We start from the raw sequence: 20,913 nt of genomic DNA, 5'->3' as shown, positions 1-20,913 counted from the left end.
ACAAAAAGATGAAAGGGGAATGGAAGGCTCAACAAAAAAAATGAAAGGGGAAAGATAGTACCCACTGAGGGAATGGAAGGCTCAACAAAAAGATGAAAGGGGAATGGAAGGCTCAACAAAAAGATGAAAGGGGAATGGAAGGCTCAACAAAAAAATGAAAGGGGAAAGGAAGGCTCAACAAAAAGATGAAAGGGGAATGGAAGGCTCAACAAAAAGATGAAAGGGGAATGGAAGGCTCAACAAAAAAAATGAAAGGGGAAAGATAGTACCCACTGAGGGAATGGAAGGCTCAACAAAAAGATGAAAGGGGAATGGAAGACTCAACAAAAAAATGAAAGGGGAAAGATAGTACCCACTGAGGAAAGGAAGGCTCAACAAAAAAATGAAAGGGGAATGGAAGGCTCAACAAAAAGATGAAAGGGGAATGGAAGGCTCAACAAAAAAATGAAAGGGGAAAGGAAGGCTCAACAAAAAGATGAAAGGGGAATGGAAGGCTCAACAAAAAGATGAAAGGGGAATGGAAGGCTCAACAAAAAAAATGAAAGGGGAAAGATAGTACCCACTGAGGGAATGGAAGGCTCAACAAAAAGATGAAAGGGGAATGGAAGGCTCAACAAAAAAAAATGAAAGGGGAAAGATAGTACCCACTGAGGGAAAGGAAGGCTCAACAAAAAAATGAAAGGGGAATGGAAGGCTCAACAAAAAGATGAAAGGGGAATGGAAGGCTCAACAAAAAAAATGAAAGGGGAAAGATAGTACCCACTGAGGGAATGGAAGGCTCAACAAAAAGATGAAAGGGGAATGGAAGACTCAACAAAAAAAATGAAAGGGGAAAGATAGTACCCACTGAGGAAAGGAAGGCTCAACAAAAAAATGAAAGGGGAATGGAAGGCTCAACAAAAAGATGAAAGGGGAATGGAAGGCTCAACAAAAAAATGAAAGGGGAAAGGAAGGCTCAACAAAAAGATGAAAGGGGAATGGAAGGCTCAACAAAAAGATGAAAGGGGAATGGAAGGCTCAACAAAAAAAATGAAAGGGGAAAGATAGTACCCACTGAGGGAATGGAAGGCTCAACAAAAAGATGAAAGGGGAATGGAAGGCTCAACAAAAAAAAATGAAAGGGGAAAGATAGTACCCACTGAGGGAAAGGAAGGCTCAACAAAAAAATGAAAGGGGAATGGAAGGCTCAACAAAAAGATGAAAGGGGAATGGAAGGCTCAATAAAAAAAAATGAAAGGGAAAAGATAGTACCCACTGAGGGAAAATAAGGCTCAACAAAAAAATGAAAGGGGAATGAAAGGCTCAACAAAAAAATGAAAGGGGAACGGAAGGCTCAACAAAAAGATGAAAGGGGAACGGAAGGCTCAACAAAAAGATGAAAGGGGAATGGAAGGCTCAACAAAAAGATGAAAGGGGAATGGAAGGCTCAACAAAAAGATGAAAGGGGAACGGAAGGTTCAACAAAAAGATGAAAGGGGAACGGAAGGCTCAACAAAAGAATGAAAGGGGAATGGAAGGCTCAACAAAAAGATGAAAGGGGAATGGAAGGCTCAACAAAAAGATGAAAGGGGAATGGAAGGCTCAACAAAAAGATGAAAGGGGAATGGAAGGCTCAACAAAAAGATGAAAGGGGAATGGAAGGCTCAACAAAAAGATGAAAGGGGAATGGAAGGCTCAACAAAAAGATGAAAGGGGAATGGAAGGCTCAACAAAAGAATGAAAGGGGAAAGTACCCACTAACCGTCTTATATCTCCTGTAGTAGCTCTGTATGAGTATAGCAGCTTCTATCTCTTTCTGCTGCTGGAGCTGTTGTTGCTGCTGCTGCTGTTTATCCCTGTAGTGTCTGTAGGCATTTTGGATGACTTTGGCAGCCTCATACAGTTTCCTCTGTTCTTGGTCTGCTCAAGTCACATAAATAAATAATGCAATTTACAAAACTCAGTTAAAAATGTTTTGAGTGCCGATCAAATGTATGAAGTTTGAATCATGATAGGGAGCTAGTTTTTTTTTATATATATATATATGACATTTAATTCAAGCTCTAATGTAATCTCTTACCAACACCTCTACATATGCTAAAAAAATTTAAGGAGAGTCGCACTAAACAAAACATTATCATTATTTTTTTTAGATTTTCTTAAGATCCAGGTGAGCTCTATAATTAAAATTGTGCTGTGCCTACAAATAGAAATTTCTCCACCATTAAGTCATAATAAATAAGTGAATGCAGAGATGAATGAAAACTAGCATCAGGTACTTGGTCAGATAATCTATTTGTTTTGAATGAATTTAAATTATTCATTAATATCTTTGAGAGTGTTAAAAATAAAGGGTAAATAACTACATGTTATGGCCTAAATAGTACTGATGTGTCATACATTATTACAATAATAGCTACTATCACTTATGGAAAACACCTCAATGTAACTAAAATTAATGGTGTCTAAAATCTATGGACAACATAGAAGTGTCCCTAGCATAGATTCAGAACAACTGCTCTGAAAAGAGAGTGAGTCAGTGTACTAGTTACGCTTAACCTTAGTCTAAAAATTTCCTTTGACCCATCTTCTAGCTTTATGCATTAATTACCATAACAGTAGGGAATAATAGTCTATAAGTTAATGAGAATAGTTTCACTGCTTACCAGATAAGGTCAGCTGAGAGAAATCCTTCTCCATGTAAGTTGTTGGTGCATTGAAGTACTCGGTGAACTCTGCAGTAGTGGGTGGAGGGGAATCCAGTGTAAAGCTGTAGGGACTGTAAGGACTAGGGAGGCATGTAGAGTCTGGACTAAGACTGGACGCAGGAGTTCCAAACTCTGGGTATCTGAGGAAACACTGAATATTAGGCAACTAGTTTCTGCATTAAAAAAACTATTAACCTTTACTTGTTTATGTGTAATATTTTTAAGATTCCTTATCAGAACAAAAAAAAGAGTCAATCTAAATAAAAACTTTTTAAAAAATTTAATAAATAGTTCTCCAGTTGTTGAAGCTACACAAAAAGTTTTCTCAAAATGTTCTGCTGAGTACCCTTAACTTAGATTTTCCTTTCCATGCACCCCTCTATATCTTTTCACCAAAATATATATCATACTTTTTCGTATCTTTTACATAGTATTAATAAAATTTAAGTAAACCTCCATCGCAAACCAGCCTGTCAAGTAACTTTGGTTAGAAAGTATCCCTAAGTTAAAAATGCTGCTTGAGTCACTTACCTATATTCTTCAAAGGCAAGACTGTCAGTCATTGGTGTTGATATTCCAGAGTCATCACCAAAAGAGGAAGGGCGGGGGGAACCTTGTGATGGAAGTGAACTGTGGGATTCACTTCTGCCTCGACCGCTTGATGCATCATCCACATCATCCCCTTTGGGGGGAGATAACTTGATCCTCTCTGGAATGGCTGCAATGATCTGATTGGCCAGTGTCACCATCTGGTGCTTGGATCCATCTGTACAGTAAACAATAGTGTTACAAATGTCAATAGTTTCTTTGATAATCTATCACTACAGTGACAACCAAGTATTTCCAGAGGCTGGTGATGTTAAAATTACAACCTTTCAAATTTCATATGCATAATTAAAAATGTAAGTTAGTTCTTTAGAAGATGTCTTAAAAACAAAATAATAATTTATTATTAGTTCTACTTTTAAAGACCAACATTAAAGTACACATTCCGTTCACATTATAAAGAACTACAATATTATCATGGATGCAAGTACCAAAGTTTTAATTGAACTGCAAGAGATCAAGGGTTGCCAGCCCCCAATAAAGCCAAGGCATTTCAAATCAACAATCATACATTATAGTGTTATTTTCTAAGTTAATTGAAAACAACAAAGAAAAAAAAACTTGAAAGCCTTGCAAACTACATATATTCTAATATTACTAGCAATAATTAAAATTATATCAGCTTTCTAAAAATGGCCAACTATTAAGTATAAAATGTTTACTACTATGCATGGAGATTTTAATTAACTAGTTGAGGCAACATTAGATTTAAATTATGGCTTTTATATAGCGCTACTTTCATGCTTATAGCATGCTCAGAATGCTTTGGTCCAATCTCAGTTGTGGACCAGTGGGGGAGAGGGGGTATCAAGGAGAAGGTTTTTCCGTGCTGCCTTTAGGCGCTCAGTAAACACAACTCTGCCCGAGTCGGGTGTCGAACCTCGAGCCCCCTTCATAGGAATCCAAGCCAAGCCAAGTTCAAGCGCACTTAGCCTCTCGACTGGTTTGTAGTTGATAAACATTAAGAAATCTTATGTGTGACCTTTTGAATTGGTCAGCACAATTTAAAGGACTGCACGTAAAAAAAAAGACATGCCCCACCATAAGAAAATAAAGAAAATGTAATATAATTTAATTAAACATCAATTATTAGATTAGAGATGAATTTGGACTGCTCACTATGGTTACAGTAAACATTATGAAGTATAGCTATATTGGTAAGAATCTTTGTAAACCTATTTAGCCTTTAATTTTAGTAATACTCCAGTTTATATTTCAATAGCAATTAGATTCTAAAAATAGGTGCTCAAGAATAGGTGTTAAAGTTTAGGTTGGCTCTTCTAATAATCATAATGCTAAAAATGTCTTAAATAGATTTTACAATGTTTGTCCTTGTTAAACTCAAGACTGAAAAGTGAAACTATTTAGAGACTAGTTGTCAACACAATATCTCAAATTTCATCTTGATCTTAAGGTCATTTGTTTTCTTTGAATGTGTACTTGTAAGTAGCTCATGCATGAAGGCCATTCAAACTAAGCTAGGCTAGTTGATTTGTTTACATTTACTGAAGGAAATAGTGTAACTAGCAAAATAGTTTGGTAAATAAAGTATGAAATTTATTCACTAATAAAATGCTCCATTATCTTTGTTATTTATGAAAGCCGCCAAAACAGTTTATTACTATTTTTTGACTGAATGAAATTGGATTTATTTTAAATTTTGAAACTTGACATACACCAATAAGCATCCAACTTATTTTCTAAAATTTGGCAAGTTGGTGACCGTGCATTCATATCTTCACACACACACACACACAGGAACAGAAAACAAAGCACTACTTATTAGATAAAAAAAGAAATTAACTGAAAGTAAAATTTAATTTCAAATTTTTTTTTTTATAAAGTAAAAAGGTTGAAAGAAAATTATTCAATACAAAAGGATTTTAAAAATTTAAATAGAATTATTGAAATGTGAATTTCTTAACATTAAATTCTCTCCTTAAACGTAACAACCCTAACCTTTATTATTAGAATCAACTTCCTCGTCTGATGATATCCTCTCGACATCTATAATTGGACTATTGGCACGAGCACACACCTCATCTGATGACAAACAAAAAAGATAGCAATACAGCTCAACACAAAAGCCTTGAATAAAGTTGAGAAACTTCTATTCAAAAAGCAGGCAGCTTTATCAAATCTGCAAGTAGTTTGAATCATTTTTTTTTATTAGATGTCATTTTTAGAAGCAAGCCTTCAATTCCATTTATAGTCAAAACAACATATTTTTTTTAGGCAATTCTTCTTCTTCTTCTTCTAGCCAGCTTTATTGCTGCTGAGCTGTGAGCCCTTTTGCAGACTGTGCCAAGGAAAAAAGTGTGCTGTTTTCTTCAGCTTTTCAGCACTGTCGTACAGGGTGTTGGTTAGGCAATTCAAAAAATTACTTTTAAAAACACAAAATATGTTTCTGTAGCATCTAAAAAGTTTTAGTCATAGTTTTAATCAATTTATGATTAAAAAAAAAAAGAGAACAGTTTTTATCACAGAAAAAAAAAATAAAGTAAAAAATGAAACATGAAAAAGAAACATACAGTAGATCTAGTTTTCAGATTACAAAAATTTACCCGTGTCCATTTTTGAGGTGGATGGTTCAGCAGGGTACACAGTGGGTTCATCTATCTCGTCCTCCAAAAGAAGTCTTGGAGCAGGCGGGGCAACAAACGCCATGTCAGGACTAACTGGAAGGTGGGGCTCTGAGTTGGTTTCTCTAACAGGCTGCCCCAGGGGAGAGCCAATGGTTGGGATGGTCACGTGATCTACATCTTGTCCACTTGGAAGGATATCTATTGAGTTTCTTTTACTAAGCGTCCTAATCTGCTGACTAATAACCTGAAAAAAAATAAGAGTATTAATTTAAAATAAATCCAAAACAGGTTTTTAAGAAAAGTACCAGGAAAAAGAAGAAGAGGCAGACAGAGAAAGTGATGGGAAGACAACATCGAAGAATGGAAAAGCCTGTCATTGATAGAAATTCTATCCAAGGCAATGGAAAAAGATGATTGACAGATCTTGTGTGGTGCCCCAATGGTTCAACAGACTATGGGATAGATGAAGGTAGATATTGTAAGATAAATATATATAATGAACTAGTTGAGTAAGGATGTACACATATATATTGCCCATTTAAATGCAACAATGTATAGTCAGGATGAAAAACTAACAAGTGTAAACAAAGTTATTATACTCTTATTTAAAATGATTAAAAAATAAGATGTGACTAAGTAGCAGACTAAAATAAAACAGCAAATGTTCACTAATTGTTGAAGAAATACCTGTTCGCTATAACGTCGTATCAGCTTAGGACCTGGTTTCCCAGGCTTAGGGAAAGAAGTTGGTGGAACTGTCAGCTCATCTTTAAGTTCCGAGTCATCTTTCCTGTCCTCAGCTATGGGCCTATAATCCGTGGCAGTTGCCATTGGATGACTGGAGATGAGTGATGTCTGCAAGCATGTTGTGTCCATCACTGAGGATGAACTTTGTTCCTTGAGTTGTTCTTTAGCTCTTTCCAGCTGCTCAACCTAATAGTGGAATAAATCACTTAGCTCTACTGTAAAGGAGTTTTGTGTGCAGACTTATTTTTTAAAGATTCTCTTTTTAAAGAAGAATATTAGTACCTGCTTGATAGAAATTGTAACATATAGAAACGATAATTCAATTAAGGCAACAGTAATTATAAGAGCTCTGAAAGGAAAAAAGGAGGGAATACATAAAGCTTTGTTTCACCTGATTAGCTAAATTATAATGTCCTCTCTGTCTAGCCAATGCCAGAGGAAGATGACCATCTTTATTGCACATTTTTAAAGGTGAAGGATTCCAATGGTAGAGAGTCAAGGCAGCATCAATTTTACCTAGAGCACAGGCCCACATCTGAAAAACACAAAACAAGAATGGCATGTGAAGGTTAAACTTATGTTCTATATTAACTGGTGCACTGACTTATGACTTGGATAAACATTACATAAGACATATAAGAAAAAAATAAGCACACAACAAAATGCTCTCTTTTTTGTTCATGTAATGAAAATTTAGGAATCAATGCTTACACATCTGAACAAGTTTTAACCAATAAACAACAAAACAAACACAACTAACCAATGGTGTACAAGCATGGCTGTCCACACTTTGAGCATCAATCTCAAATTCTAAAGCCACACTGGTGTTCTCCATTCTGAAAGATGTAAACATTTTTTTTTAGAATTGACATTAAATAAGAATCAGAACTTCATATCAACTCACAGATCTTATGGCATTCAATAAACACTGTCTCATTTAAAAAAGAAAAAGAGAGAAACAAGATATTTTACAGACACATTAAAGCCTTGTTTCACTACACTATAAAACAAAATAATAATAATAATGATGATGATCATTAAAAAAACATTTTGAAAATTCCATTTAAAATATTGTGAAAATCTTAAACCATTGAAGAGAAACCAAGACTCACCTCCAGCGGATGAGACAAGAAATAAACTTGGCGTAGCCCAAACCTGAGGCAAGGTGAAGTAAAGTGAGATTGTGTTGCCCAGCTTTGGGGTACAAGTTAGAATCTGACCATCTCTGAGTTAATAGAGACTGGACTTGCTGGACCAGAAGTGTCTCCAAAGTCTCATTGTCAACAGAGCCAATATCCTATTGAGAAGAATAGATGTATTTTAACCCCTTTTTTTAAAAAATAATATGAAATCCTTTAAAAGAATTGAATTTAAAAAATATACAAAAATGTGCAGATCACAACATTTGAACCAGAATTAAAATTTTATTTATTTATTTTACTCCTTAAATTTCATTTTTTTCATATTATAAAAAAGTATAATATTTACTGGGAGAGTGAATACAGATTGGACAAAGTGTCTACAAAGATGGTCTAATCTTTCCAGCAAAAGTTGTTTTAACTGGTTAGCTGTGAAGTTAAAATAAAATACATATATGCTTTAATAGTTAAAAAAAAAAGCTTTTAATAATACATGGCAATTGTTGTTTTCTATTGAAAAAATATTAATGATCCCTTAAAAATCTAGATACAACATACAGTCGATAGCAAACCACTCCGGATGAAATGAAATGTCATCACGTTGCTCTTTATCACAGAATTCAAAAACTTCTAAGTTGGAAATGATGACTCCATTTCTAGCCACTTGGAGAGTTGCAAAGCCAGGAGGATGATCTGTTAAAATAACAATGGTTAAGACTCTAGGAAAATAAAACTTGTCCTGTGATTCTAAAGAAATGCACATTAAAGAGAAAATTGCCTTTTCAGATGCTTTAAGCATTTAATTTTTGCTTAAATTAATTATATGACTTGACATCCACTTAAATAGTCCTAAAACTGAAGAAACCATTAAACATGTTATTATCTTAAAATTCATCCTTCCTGACAGTGTAATTCTTTAGAATGCCTAGACATTATAAACAATATTTTTATTTAAGCTTGTCCTTGTCCTAAGTCAGATTGAAAACCTCTACTAGATACTTCTCTATACTTTATTAAAGGGTTTGTTAAGAACATATTATATATATTGAACCATAAAGACGAAAACAAAAAAGTAAAATTTTATTAAAAATCAGATTTAATTGCTAATCAAGAAGATAACTGTATTAAATTATGAACACATTGTTAACTATAAATATCTTACACTGTGTGTAACATCTGAGCAGACCAGGCTGGAGCAGGAGAGCTGGTACGTGTTCACCATCAAACACACATGTATAACAGGCATCTTGACTCACCCAAGGACCCGCTACAAGAATCTTGGTATTAGTCTTAATACCAGACACAGATGCAATAAAAAATATAGCATATTATTGTCAGCTAATAACAATGACACACATTTTTTTTCACCTTTTATTAGGTCTCTTCAAGATAGAAAATGGAAACAGGTTAGTGTCATGTAAATCACTATCCTCCATTTTTATGTTATTGCCATAAGGCACAGGGGATGCAAAAGAACTTTGAAGAATTGGTAGAACAAAAAAATTACTATTGGAATAATAGGCTATAAAAACACAATTACATCTTATGAAACTGATTGGAAAAGTGGGTGTTAATTAGATAACCAGAAGGTCCTTTGAAAGAGTGCATACAAATGTATATGTAGAGCAGCTACTTCCTATGTGAAGAGATGAGAAGGCGCTTAAAAAAGAAAATATCAGAAGAAAAAAGTGAAAGGAAACAAAATCTTTACCTTGGTATAAGCCCAGTCAGGGCTGAAGTCTTTTATCACAGAATTGATTTCAGGGTCAACAGTGTTTCTACCCTGATTGTTTAAAGCATTGAGCTGGAGGTGGGGGGACTGGGTTTGATGGGAAGAGGAGGGCTGATGACATCCCAATGGATCACAAGCAAAGGGAGACAAATGGCCTGCAAAAAGATAATATAGGCTTGTCTCAGAAAATTACATCTAAAATAGAAGTAACAAAAAATACTATTTAAAGCTTCATATAAAATGCTTCAAATGTATGAATTAAATATATATATATATGTATGTCCCAAAGAAAAATCAAAACCGTTTGAACAATCTTGATAAAGTTGGCATAAACTCTCCTTGGATCATGGTGGAGACTGTAGTGTATGTTTAATGTCCCTCCCACAATTGGTTTAGTAAAAAAACAAAAAGAGCCTAACTGTAACTATGCTAAATAATGAAACTTTTTAACAAATCTGATAAACCTGTTTTCATAGTATTTTATATTTGATATGAATTTGTCAGGTGGCTGGCTGCCTGGTCGTGCGGTTTGCACGCTGGACTATCGTTCAGATTTATCGATGGTCCCGGGTTCAAACTCTGCCCGCTCCCATCCCCCGTCGTCCTGCGGGAGGTTTGGACTAGGAAGTAATTATCTTCAACTCTGAAGGAACATCCGAAAACATGTAAAACATTTTTACAGGTGAACAGGTAAACCCATTTCACACACTACTATTATTTTCATGGCAAAATAAAAAATGTGAATTGAACATTCTCCATGTTTGACATAGATCCAGCCAGTAGATGAGTAATATGTAAACTATATATATATATATGGCTCCTTCTGTCCTTAGATAGATAGATGGATTTATTTGTTTTAAACAAAAATCTTGTTTTTCTTTTCCTGAACCAACAGGTTTGTAGATGTTAAGACTTTGACTAGATGTGAAAACTAGATCAATGTAATTTGTAATCCCTGAAATTGTTTTGTCTTGAAAGCACATTTCTTTAGTCATTGTAAGTTTAATCAAAGGTAAACAATCAAAGACTGATGTTGTTATTAAAAAAAAAAAAGTAAGTAATCTGCCTGACCTGACATAGCATCTTGCCCTTGAACACTTAAGTTTATACCACTGCCAGAGCCAGTTTGATCACAAAGGACTAAATCACTGTTGCCCAGGGCTTGATCACTGATATCTGATGGTGTGAAAGGGGAACAGCCAAGATCTGACACATCATCCAGGTCATTGAGGTCCAAGAGGTCATCTAGGTTGAGATCAGCACTGGGCAGGGAGGAAAAGCTGCCATCAAGTGTATCACAGGAACTGGGATTAGTGATCTGAGATGCACACGAGTGAGAGTAATGAGTAGGTGATGAAAAACAACATTTCTTCTACTATAAACATGAATATTCCTCTAACAATAAAAAAAGTTTTTTTTATATCTTAGCTATACCTATACCTACAATGAAGTAAAAAAAGCCAAATAGCAAACTGCTGTTTCACATGGCAAGTGGCATCCATTCCCTTTCTAAGATTAAACACTTCTTCTTACCCAGTAGTGGCCAGACAAACACTAGAAACTGGGTGAAACTGAGAATCTTGGTTTAATAGCCTTTTAAAAACTATGTCTCTACCAAGAGCTGACCAAGACATCAACAGAAAAAATAAAAGTAAAGATAACCTATTCAGACCTCATGATCTTTAGTGTAAAGCTCATCTGTATCTATGGCCAAAGATCAAAGAGGGTGTCACGTGTCAACAACCAAACATTCAGTTCAGTAGCTAAGCGTTTTAACACTCAACCATCATGCCCCATAAGAGATCAGCAATCCAATTCTTATTACCTTACCACTTCAATAATTGTTGTATTTTCAAGACTATTATCATTATATAACTTTTTGAGTGCAATTATATGTGAATATAAAGGCGTAATTTTTAAACATTGTATTAATTCGTAAAAAAATGTATAACATGATAAATTAATATAATAGAGGTCATATTTTCCCCAAATTATATTTTTAATGGGAAAATCTATCAAGTAGGAGGTAAATAGACTAAGCATACCATATCTTTGACACAAATGTTGCCTGATGGTCCTGCCATAAGGTCTACAGTATCATGTTTGGCTTGATGATTATCACACACTGTCTGAGGATGATGGGACTGTAATATGTTCTGCTGGAGACAGAATACTGTGGAGGGTGATGTGGAGCTCCCAGACACGGCTCCTGTGTAACTAGGTTGCACCAGACTAGACATGACAGAGCTACTGCTATCGTAGCTGGCCATGGAGATCTCTTTCCTCAAAGAGTCAAACGATGAAGCCTGAAGCCCTATGTTGTTATCTTTGGAATCAGAATAGTGTCCAGAAAACTGGATACTGCTACTATTTACAGGGAACATTTCATTGTCAAGTTTAGCTGGGAATGGTTTAGAATTAGTCATGGTTGTGGAGAAAATGTCAGAAAAAGGGTTCACGTGTGGGTTTCCAGATTTCTGCACTGCAGGCGTGGAGTAAGTGAACCCCTGAGACAGGTTGTTGTCACTAAGAGTGAGGGGCTGGGTGTAATGTGAGCTTGTCATTGGAGATGCTGTGGAGATGACAAATTCAGAAGAACACACGTTTGCGGAGGAGAAACTCTGCTGGCTGGAGGAGGTGGTCATGGCAAATGATGATGTGATGGGCTGAAAGCTAGGTGAGACTCTGTTCAGCACCAGACCCCCAGTGGGACTTTGACTAGCTACGAGAACAACTCCTTGGTTGTTTGAAAAACTTAATGGTGATGATGAATTTGTAGTAAAGGAAGATAACTCAGGCTATGATAAAAAAAAAAAAAAGAATGAAAAGTCAGTATTTTCAAAATTGGAAAATAGAATCACTAATATATTTTCAAAATTGTAAAATAGAATCACTAGCTAAATCTTAAAATAGCTTATAAATTTGGAGAGAAAAAAAAGCTTTTTTACATCAGGGGTAAATATAAGCTAACCCTTTTTATTATTGGTGGTCAGACTTTGATATTTTAAAGCTATATAGTAGATTATTCATTATCTATCCTGATTACATAGGCACATATAAAAATGCTGTGTTATATTTAATTTTTAAAAATTTCATTAGCTAATAGGTTGTTTCCTTTTTAAAAATTGTTAGTGGAAAACTTTAAACATTTTTGCATACAAAAAAGCACAAGAAATAATTACTTGATCTTTATGCTGTGAGACAATGGTAGCACCCTGTAAACTGAGAACAAATCCAGGTCCCTCTAGGGATGTCATGCCAGAAGGTTTCAGATGCAATGTCAATACTGGGGTCTGGCCCTGACCATGCTGCTGCTAGAAACAAAATCAAGACATATCTTTATTTTTATTTTTAAAGAAAAGGAAAATTATTTTCTATACATCGTTTATAACTATGGAGGTGCGGTGGCTGAGAGGTAAAGCGCTTGGCTTCTGAACTGGGGGTACCAGGTTTGAATCCTGGTGAAGATGGGATTTTTAATTTCAGGATCTTTGGGCGCCTCTGAGTCCACCCAGCTCTAATGGGGAAAAGTAAAGGTGGCTGGTCATTGTGCTGGCCACATGACACCCTTATTAACTGTAGGCCACAGAAACAGATGACCTTTACATCATCTGCCCTATAGACCACAAGGTCTGAAAGGAGAACTTTACTTTTTTTTTATATAAATATATATTATATGTTTAGACAAACCCTTCTTCAAAAGCACTGGTTAACATCAGCGAGGGATCTCAGTTTCATGTGTCCTCAACAAGGAACCCTGGTGAAAACATCCCTAAGTGACAAGGGATCATAGGAGAACAATGGTGGTGAAAATGACTCCCTGCGGGTTACACTAGGAAAATAATGCATTCATTGCATCAGTATCTTGGTTGAATTCTCATGTTGGGTCTAAGATGAGACTTCAACACAAAGATATGCTAACCCAGTCCCAACTAAACCACATGCTGCTCCCATCACTGTTAAATAGTGTTTCACTATCCCAACAAAGCTTGAATGTCAAGAAGAAATTCACCATGTAGACTTTGGTTGCTTAGACCCAGGAGAGAAAGTGTCTGAAGATGATACTGCAAAATAAGATGTGACCAAGTAATGGTCTCAACAATAAAAAAAAAAGGGGGGAGTTGGTAGGAGGGGGGAGGCAAAGAACCACTAGTTCATGCCTATTTTCTAAGAAAAGTCTGTCTAGATAATTAAAGGGTTTACATGCTCTGATGCACTAAAAAGACTTTTTTTTCAAAGGTTAACAGCATTGTTGTTATGACATTAGTCAGTCCAGAAAAAGGAGTATTCTTTCATTTCCCATACTAAGAAATTCAAAAAGTTTTGCTATAATTGCTAGGTCTAGTTGAACTTAGTAAAATATAAAAGCTTTTTTTTTTTTTAAATTGATAGATTATTTGAATGATTGATAAAAGTGTCTAGGAGAACATCTTAAGTAATTACAAAATAAGAACTATGTATATCAAAGAAAAAAAAAATCCTTCACACAAGTATGAAAACTAAGTAGAACTAGCATTTACAATTAAATCATACAGTGTCACTCCTTTGGTACTTCAATCAGTCACACTTTCCATGTGGATTTATACATTTATTAAAGACTCAATGTTACAACTCCAATAAAATTCCTTCTACTATCAAATGAATAGTTCATTTCATTTCAGACTCACAGAAACTCAGCTTCTCATTCAATACAATGAAGGATGTTTAATTTCAATCAAAATTCTTCACTAACAGAAAATACACACACACACACACAAATAGTGAGAAAGTTGAAGAGAGACTAAAGAAAGTGTTTGAGCAGTGTGTTGATGAATGCTTACATTTTAGAATTGTATTTCATTATCCATTCTGCTCTTCTTCCTTGAGATGTTTACAGATATAGGTGGTTAACTAACATAATGCCCCCTCCCCAGTTCATTGGTAGCTTACCATCTGCTGCGGCTGAGAGTTGTCTTGTGGGAAGGAATGATTCTGTTGAGCAACAAGTTGATAGAGATGCTGCTGAGGGAAATGAAAGCTGTTCTCAGCTCCGCTACTGGTTTGAGATTCCTATTAAGATAAATACAGAAACCACTTAATATAATAGTAAACAGATGAGTTATTTATTAACAAAATAAACAAATGATGTGATCATGTGTAAAATATATATATATACTAATAGGATTAATAAGGTTTAAATACATTAGTAAGACTACTTACATTTTTAATTGGTGATGATGAAGGTGCTTCTGGGCTGGAACTATGTGATGGGTTTGTAGGAAAGGTTGAACTATTAACTGCCTTGTTTGAGAAGGGGGAAAGAGCTGGCAACAAATTGGACTGAGTGTAGGCCATACCTATACTGCTGACAGTCTCATTGCAAGAGGCAGTTGAGGAGTTGGTCACTCCCATGTCAGGTCCAATGGTCACAAACCTGGGAGTGTTGATGGTGCTTGCCAAGCTGTGGTTTAAGACATCAGACATATTTTTCTGTTGATTTAGTGGCAAGCTTGATCCACTGCCTTGCATGAGATTTTCTGCTCCAAAAATATGCCCTGCTGCTGTACTAATGATGAGGGGAGACTGGCTGTTCTTCTGCAAAAAACTATGACCATTGAGGGAATGAAAGTTGGGAACAGAACACTGGGGCTGCTGCAGGGACTGGCTTTGCTGAGGAGCTAGCATCACATGCTGTGGGAGCAGAGATGGAGAAACACCCTGTGGTACCAATCCCATGTTCTGCAATGATTCCAGGTTACAGGAAGGCTGAGGTTCATCTGTACGAAGCTGCTTTCTGACAGGCCTTTTTAATGAGGCAGTGGTGGAGGAAATGGGGGAAGATGATACTGTGTTGGTTACAGTTAAGTGTGTGGCTGTCATGGGGGCAGGGGCCAAGGGCCTTGTTAACCTTTGCAAGGTTTGAGCATTTTTGTTGTTCTCCTGTGTTGGCATCAAGAAAGGCAGAATTTCTTCAAGCAATTTCTCAACCTGGACAGAACATTGAAACAGGTTTTTAAAAGTTTAAAAATCTTAATTGACTTAATGCTGTATGCATTAGTAATTTATGACATTCAGGTGGATTGCATTGTATGGAACATCTGGAATATAAAAATAGTACCAGTTGAGTTCACTGCATGAATGAGAAAAAAAAAGAAGGTTGTAAGTAACTTTCTAATTTACCTAAGCTTTTGATTCTTCTATGGACAGCGCTTCTATTGGTAATTGGGCAACTGAGGAGACTGGACCTAATAAGGACAATGTTGATGAAGGTCAAGATCCCATAGATGCATTTTCACTTCAGCTGTCAGTAAACTCTTGGGGCTGGGATGGTTAGTTACTTCTTAATAATGGCTAGCACTAAAAGCTTGCCAAACAAATTTTCTAATATTTTGGAAATATCAGTAATTATCTCAGATGTAATGGCATACCTTCTGGTCTTCTTCAACATCCAGTTCTGTACCTTGGGTTACCTGAGACACTAAAAAACAGCAAGACATATTTAGAAAGGAGATGTTCAGAAATTGGACATCTAAAATTAATTAACATCTAGGAAGGAAAAGCATTCAGAGCAAGCTTTGTTTGTTTTTTTATAACAAAGAAACCTTAATAGGGACACAACATTTATATTATTATATAGGAAGGAGAGCTCATCTCTTGAAAATCAGTGACTTTCAATTCTAGTTTTATTTTTATTACAAATTGTAGGATTTCAAAGCTTAGAATAAATCCATTATCAACCGATTAATGTTTGTTTATATAAAGATTCAATTAAATATACTTTATTAATATTATATATAGTTTATAGTCCTATGAGAAAACAATCTCTCTCTCTCTCTCTCTGTTTATATATATAAATAAATAAATAAATAAATATATATATATATATATATATATATATATATTTGCTAGTGCTAAGGCTAACACTATTGTAAGATACAACACTTACACATGGGTCTCAGTTGATCAACCAGTTCCTCTTTGGTCCAGTCCTTCTGCCTAAGTTCATAAGATAGTGATGGTATGGACGGCTTAGCAGCCTCAGGGTAAGGAACATTCAGATAATGAATGAGCACAATGTTCGGATTCTAGAGCACAAAATAAGAAAGAAGAGAGTTCTATCAAAATATGTGCCAAGGAAAAGTAGCATGCTTTGGGTTTTTTAACCTGTTCGGCACTGCCATTTGAAGAATATTGGTTATGCTGGGTTGTTTTGGTAATAAGATCCCTATAAGATGAATTAAATGAGGCATTCAAAGAGCCTATGATTGACAGTTTCATTAAGTTTCACTGTTGTTAAACATGACAAAACAAATAATATAATAATAGGAACTAGTATTTTTTTTATGCTAATACTAATTTTGTCTGCGACCTTGTCGCAGCACAACAGAACAAATCCAAAACCTCAGAATACTCTGTGAAAAATATCACCAAGAAAATCTTTTCCATGTCTTAATTTATTTCAAGAAAGCTTTCGATCGAGTATGGCATGGGGCACTCTTGGCGACAATGGAAAAGTACATAAATAAAAACATAATTAAAGTTATCCAGAACCTCTACAAGGATGTCACCAGTGCGGTGTACTTCAACAATAACATTGGGGACTGGTTCAAAACCACAACTGGAGTAAGACAAGGCTGCCTACTTTCACCAACACTTTTCAGTATCTTCCTTGAAAGGATAATGGAAGTTGCTCTCGAGGACTATGTAAGCATTGGAGGAAGAAGAATTACTAACTTGCTCTTCGCAGATAACATTGATGGTCTAGCAGGGACAGAAGAAGAACTAGCTTAGTGATGTGCATTGACAAGACTTCTGCAGCATATGGCATGCAAATAAATGCAAAAAAAAAAAAAAAACTATGACCAATAGCCAAAAGGGCTTTTAAAGGGCCATCAGTATTGGAGGTGAAAAGCTGACTAGTGTTAGCAGCTTCAAATACCTTGAAGCTATCGTCTCAGATGAGGGAAAACACCTGAACTACTGGCCCGAATAGCACAGTTCACAGCAGCCCTTTCAAAACTTAAAATAATATGGAAAGACAAAGGCTTCATCATCATCATCAAACTCCATTTGAGTGAAGGCTTGAGAGGCTTAAATCCTCTCTTGCAAAAGCCCTGGACAGAAACCCTGCTGTCTTGCGTAATGCATACATGTTATCATACAGGTCGAGAATTTTTGGCTTCCCAGACCCGTCGAGACGGAAATCAGCAAGTCTGGGGCAGTCAAACAGAATATGAGGCAGTTTCCTGTTCTTCCCCGCAGCGGGGGCACCGTGAATCAAAATTTGGCCATAGACGGGAGAAATATGAGCCAACAGGACAGTGGCCCCTCCTGCATAGCTTGCTCAGGCCTGGACAGCCTCCTCCACGGGGAAGTGCGGTTAGGGCGCCTCATGCGCTCCCAGACTCCACAGGCTTTTTGGGACTTGTCCCAGCACTCAAACCACGTTTCCATTTCTGTTTTTTTAATTAAAGCCATAGTATGATGAAAATTTACATCCTGTTCAATGAGTGGAATTTGTCCTCCCTGGTGGGCTAAGGAGTCTACAATAGTGTTGCCAGTCAAAGGCTTAGCCCATGGCACCAAAATCAGACTGATGAGTTCCCACATTTTTATATGCTTGTGAGTCTTGGACGCTGACTGCAGAACTAGAGAGGAGGATCCTAGCAATGGAATTGAGATGCTATAAAGGATCCTAGGTATCACATTCAAAGACTGCATCACAAGCCAAGAGATCAGAGACAGGGTTACTGCAGCGATTGGACCCCATGATGACCTGCTAACTATCGTAAGAAAAACGCAAGCTTAAAATCTATAGCCATATTACAAGATCTTTGGGGCTCATAAAGACCTTCATTCAGGGAACAGTACCAGGAAAAAAAGAAGAGGCAGACAGAGATAGCGATGGGAGGACAACATAAAAGAATGCATGGGCATGCCATTGAAAGAGGTTCTAAGGCAAAAGACAAAGAGGATTGGAGAAAGACGGTCAACGAGTCTTACATGGCGCCCCCACAGTCCAATAGACTAAGGGATAGGTAAAGGTAATACTAATTTTACTAAAATAATGGAGAAAGGGAATGGGTTTATTATAAGAAATGTCAATCAAAACATTGGTCCAATGCTAACTAAACAGCTCATTAAAACTACTGACTGAGCTTGAGACCACAGGTCAGTTCAAAAACGAACGATTACTTACATTGAGAAAAGTAATGAAAAATGAAAAGTATTTTACCTGTAATAGCCAGTAGCATCGTCTATGAAAGGTTGGCAAAATAGCAGAATGTACATAGGATCCATAAATGCACTAAAAATGGAATAACAGAAATATGATTTTTTCAAATATTTTCTTGGGGGAAAAAAAATGAGATGTTCACAATAAAATCTAACCACTTATAGATTAATCTTTAAAATAAAGACAATATAATTAAAATATTGTTTAAATAAATAAATAAAACACCATTTGTAGTTGTGCTTATTGCATATCTACTCATATTAATTCTTAAATGGCGCCTAAAAAATGGTAATGAAGAAAAAAGAGATAATGAATCAAGATGAAGGAAAGAAGATCTTATTTGAAGCACACACAAAAGTAAAATAGCTTTGTGCTTTGCACACAGTTTGTTTAACCTCTAGACCTTGAACTTTGAGCTTCATGTGATCTTCCCTGATTGTGCTACCATTTCGTCTCTTTTTCCAACAGTATCCATCCCTTCGATAAAATACAAGCTTTCTGTTGTACAATAGCATAGATCCACTGGCTGGCCTGTAGACAATTATTTTACACAAACTATAAAAATGCTTTTAAATGCAGGATAATTTAAAATCCTAAGTGCAATTTGTTGCTGGCTTGAAGGTTAGTTTTATTATTAAAATTTATCAATAGATGGTTGCAGGATGTCAAAAGTTTTAAATAACAATAAATATTTTGTAATATAAAATCAAAAATATTTTTAAACTACACAAAACAATATTTAACAATGCATACCTTATTTTCTGCGGCAAAACAAGCCAATCTTTATGCTTATCAAATGCAATCAAGATAGAGGCTATTTCCTGGTAAAGGAAAAAAAAAAATACAAATGTTTTAGAAAGAATTAATTCAGTTTGTTAAAAATTTAATTTTAAAAATCTTAAGAATAACATAGTATAATATATACCTCATTAGTATTCCAGCGATGCCGAACACTAACAAACTCCTCTGCCGGAACAATTTTTTGAAGCTGCTCTGGAAGTTTTATGTTGACATTGTCTAATTTACAAAACATAAGAAAAAAATCAGTGTCTAGAAACAATAAATAGTCATTATCTATCATGATTACAAACACTTCAGATACCTTCTGAGTCATCAGCTGTTTCAAAGGTTTGGTCATGGAGGTCCATTTTGGAGGAAGTAGAGGGAGCTTCATTTAGCTCATCCATGACTCCTCTGTAGGACAGTCAATGTCTACTTTATCATAACATACATTCTTTAATATCTTGATATGACAGTCTAGTATGAGGAAAAGGCAATAATAGCCAACATATGATTAGCTAATCATAATTATGCAAGCAAAAAAACAACGAAAAAAAAAAAAGACTAAAACCTTACAGAAATTTAGAAAAAAAAAACATTCTTAACTCTGCTTAAAACCAATAACTACCTAACTAACTCTTGTGATATCTTGAATTCATCAGAAAGTATGTCTTTAATTTTTATATTTAAATGAGTCATGTGTTAGGAACATGTAGGCTTAGGTCTATAATCTATAGATATTAATAAATTTAGTTGCCATTTTTTTGTAAACAATGAGTTGAGTTTCTACTTTTGAGTTGTGAAAGGGGATGAGGGTTGAACGAACTAATACAGACAGCATTAAAACTCACACAACAATATGATGCTCAGCAACACACAATAATACAAGATATAAAGCCAAAAAATGTAACAAACAAAAATAACTATAAAAATGTTGATCTTCAAAAAAAAAAAAAAAACCACAAACATTGGTTTTAAAGATAATTAAATGAATATATATATATATATATCAAATGTGTCATAAAATTAGCGCTAAAGAACAAAACAATAACTTTCTTTATCTACACGCATTTTGTTTTTTTATGTTTATTTCTTCAGAGATCTATTATATCTTAATCTAATTCACTACTTATTCTCCTCTAGGCGTAGATATAATTGTTTGAGTGAATGTGTACCCAGAATTATCCTTAGATCAGAGTGATTATCACATGAAAGTGTATGTGTATGTGTTGAGAAAATTTCTTTAAAATGTAAAGACTGTAGTTATAATGATAATGTTCAGCAAAATTATTAAAAATGACTAGATCTAGATCTCAAGTAAGCCTAGATTCTAAACCAAAAATTTTTTAAGTCTAAAAATTATCCAGGGAGTGAATATTTAAGGGACTATTAAAAGTATTTGAAAAGTAGCATCATGTGTAAA

General features: G+C 35.3%; 1 protein-coding gene across 5 annotated transcripts in view; it reads right to left on the bottom strand.

The window, feature by feature from the left end:
- The window catches only part of LOC106079463 (calmodulin-binding transcription activator 1-like), a 31,425-nt gene that overhangs the window by 8,229 nt on the left and 2,283 nt on the right, over positions 1–20,913 (bottom strand). For 4 of the 5 annotated variants that reach the window (XM_056007845.1, XM_056007848.1, XM_056007849.1 and 1 more), the window contains exons 2-26: positions 19,813–19,967; positions 19,636–19,727; positions 19,464–19,531; positions 19,106–19,241; positions 18,711–18,782; positions 16,422–16,560; positions 15,904–15,953; positions 14,696–15,463; positions 14,426–14,545; positions 12,679–12,810; positions 11,542–12,294; positions 10,568–10,814; positions 9,476–9,651; positions 8,927–9,053; positions 8,323–8,457; positions 8,114–8,193; positions 7,738–7,922; positions 7,386–7,461; positions 7,017–7,160; positions 6,566–6,811; positions 5,858–6,122; positions 5,253–5,336; positions 3,219–3,453; positions 2,646–2,827; positions 1,742–1,899 (exon numbers count right to left, since the gene is read on the bottom strand). In XM_056007845.1, the coding sequence (XP_055863820.1) occupies positions 1,742–1,899; positions 2,646–2,827; positions 3,219–3,453; positions 5,253–5,336; positions 5,858–6,122; positions 6,566–6,811; positions 7,017–7,160; positions 7,386–7,461; positions 7,738–7,922; positions 8,114–8,193; positions 8,323–8,457; positions 8,927–9,053; positions 9,476–9,651; positions 10,568–10,814; positions 11,542–12,294; positions 12,679–12,810; positions 14,426–14,545; positions 14,696–15,463; positions 15,904–15,953; positions 16,422–16,560; positions 18,711–18,782; positions 19,106–19,241; positions 19,464–19,531; positions 19,636–19,727; positions 19,813–19,897 (4,755 nt within the window). In that variant the 5' untranslated portion in view covers positions 19,898–19,967. The remainder of the gene's footprint in view (positions 1–1,741; positions 1,900–2,645; positions 2,828–3,218; positions 3,454–5,252; positions 5,337–5,857; positions 6,123–6,565; positions 6,812–7,016; positions 7,161–7,385; positions 7,462–7,737; positions 7,923–8,113; positions 8,194–8,322; positions 8,458–8,926; positions 9,054–9,475; positions 9,652–10,567; positions 10,815–11,541; positions 12,295–12,678; positions 12,811–14,425; positions 14,546–14,695; positions 15,464–15,903; positions 15,954–16,421; positions 16,561–18,710; positions 18,783–19,105; positions 19,242–19,463; positions 19,532–19,635; positions 19,728–19,812; positions 19,968–20,913) is intronic. The other variant, XM_056007846.1, reaches the window with a different exon arrangement.

Source organism: Biomphalaria glabrata, chromosome 13 (genome assembly GCF_947242115.1).
Source record: "Biomphalaria glabrata chromosome 13, xgBioGlab47.1, whole genome shotgun sequence".
NCBI classification, from domain to species: domain Eukaryota; kingdom Metazoa; phylum Mollusca; class Gastropoda; family Planorbidae; genus Biomphalaria; species Biomphalaria glabrata.
The sequence above is the reverse complement of the archived record's forward strand: the minus strand, read 5'-3'. Positions and strand labels throughout refer to the sequence as shown.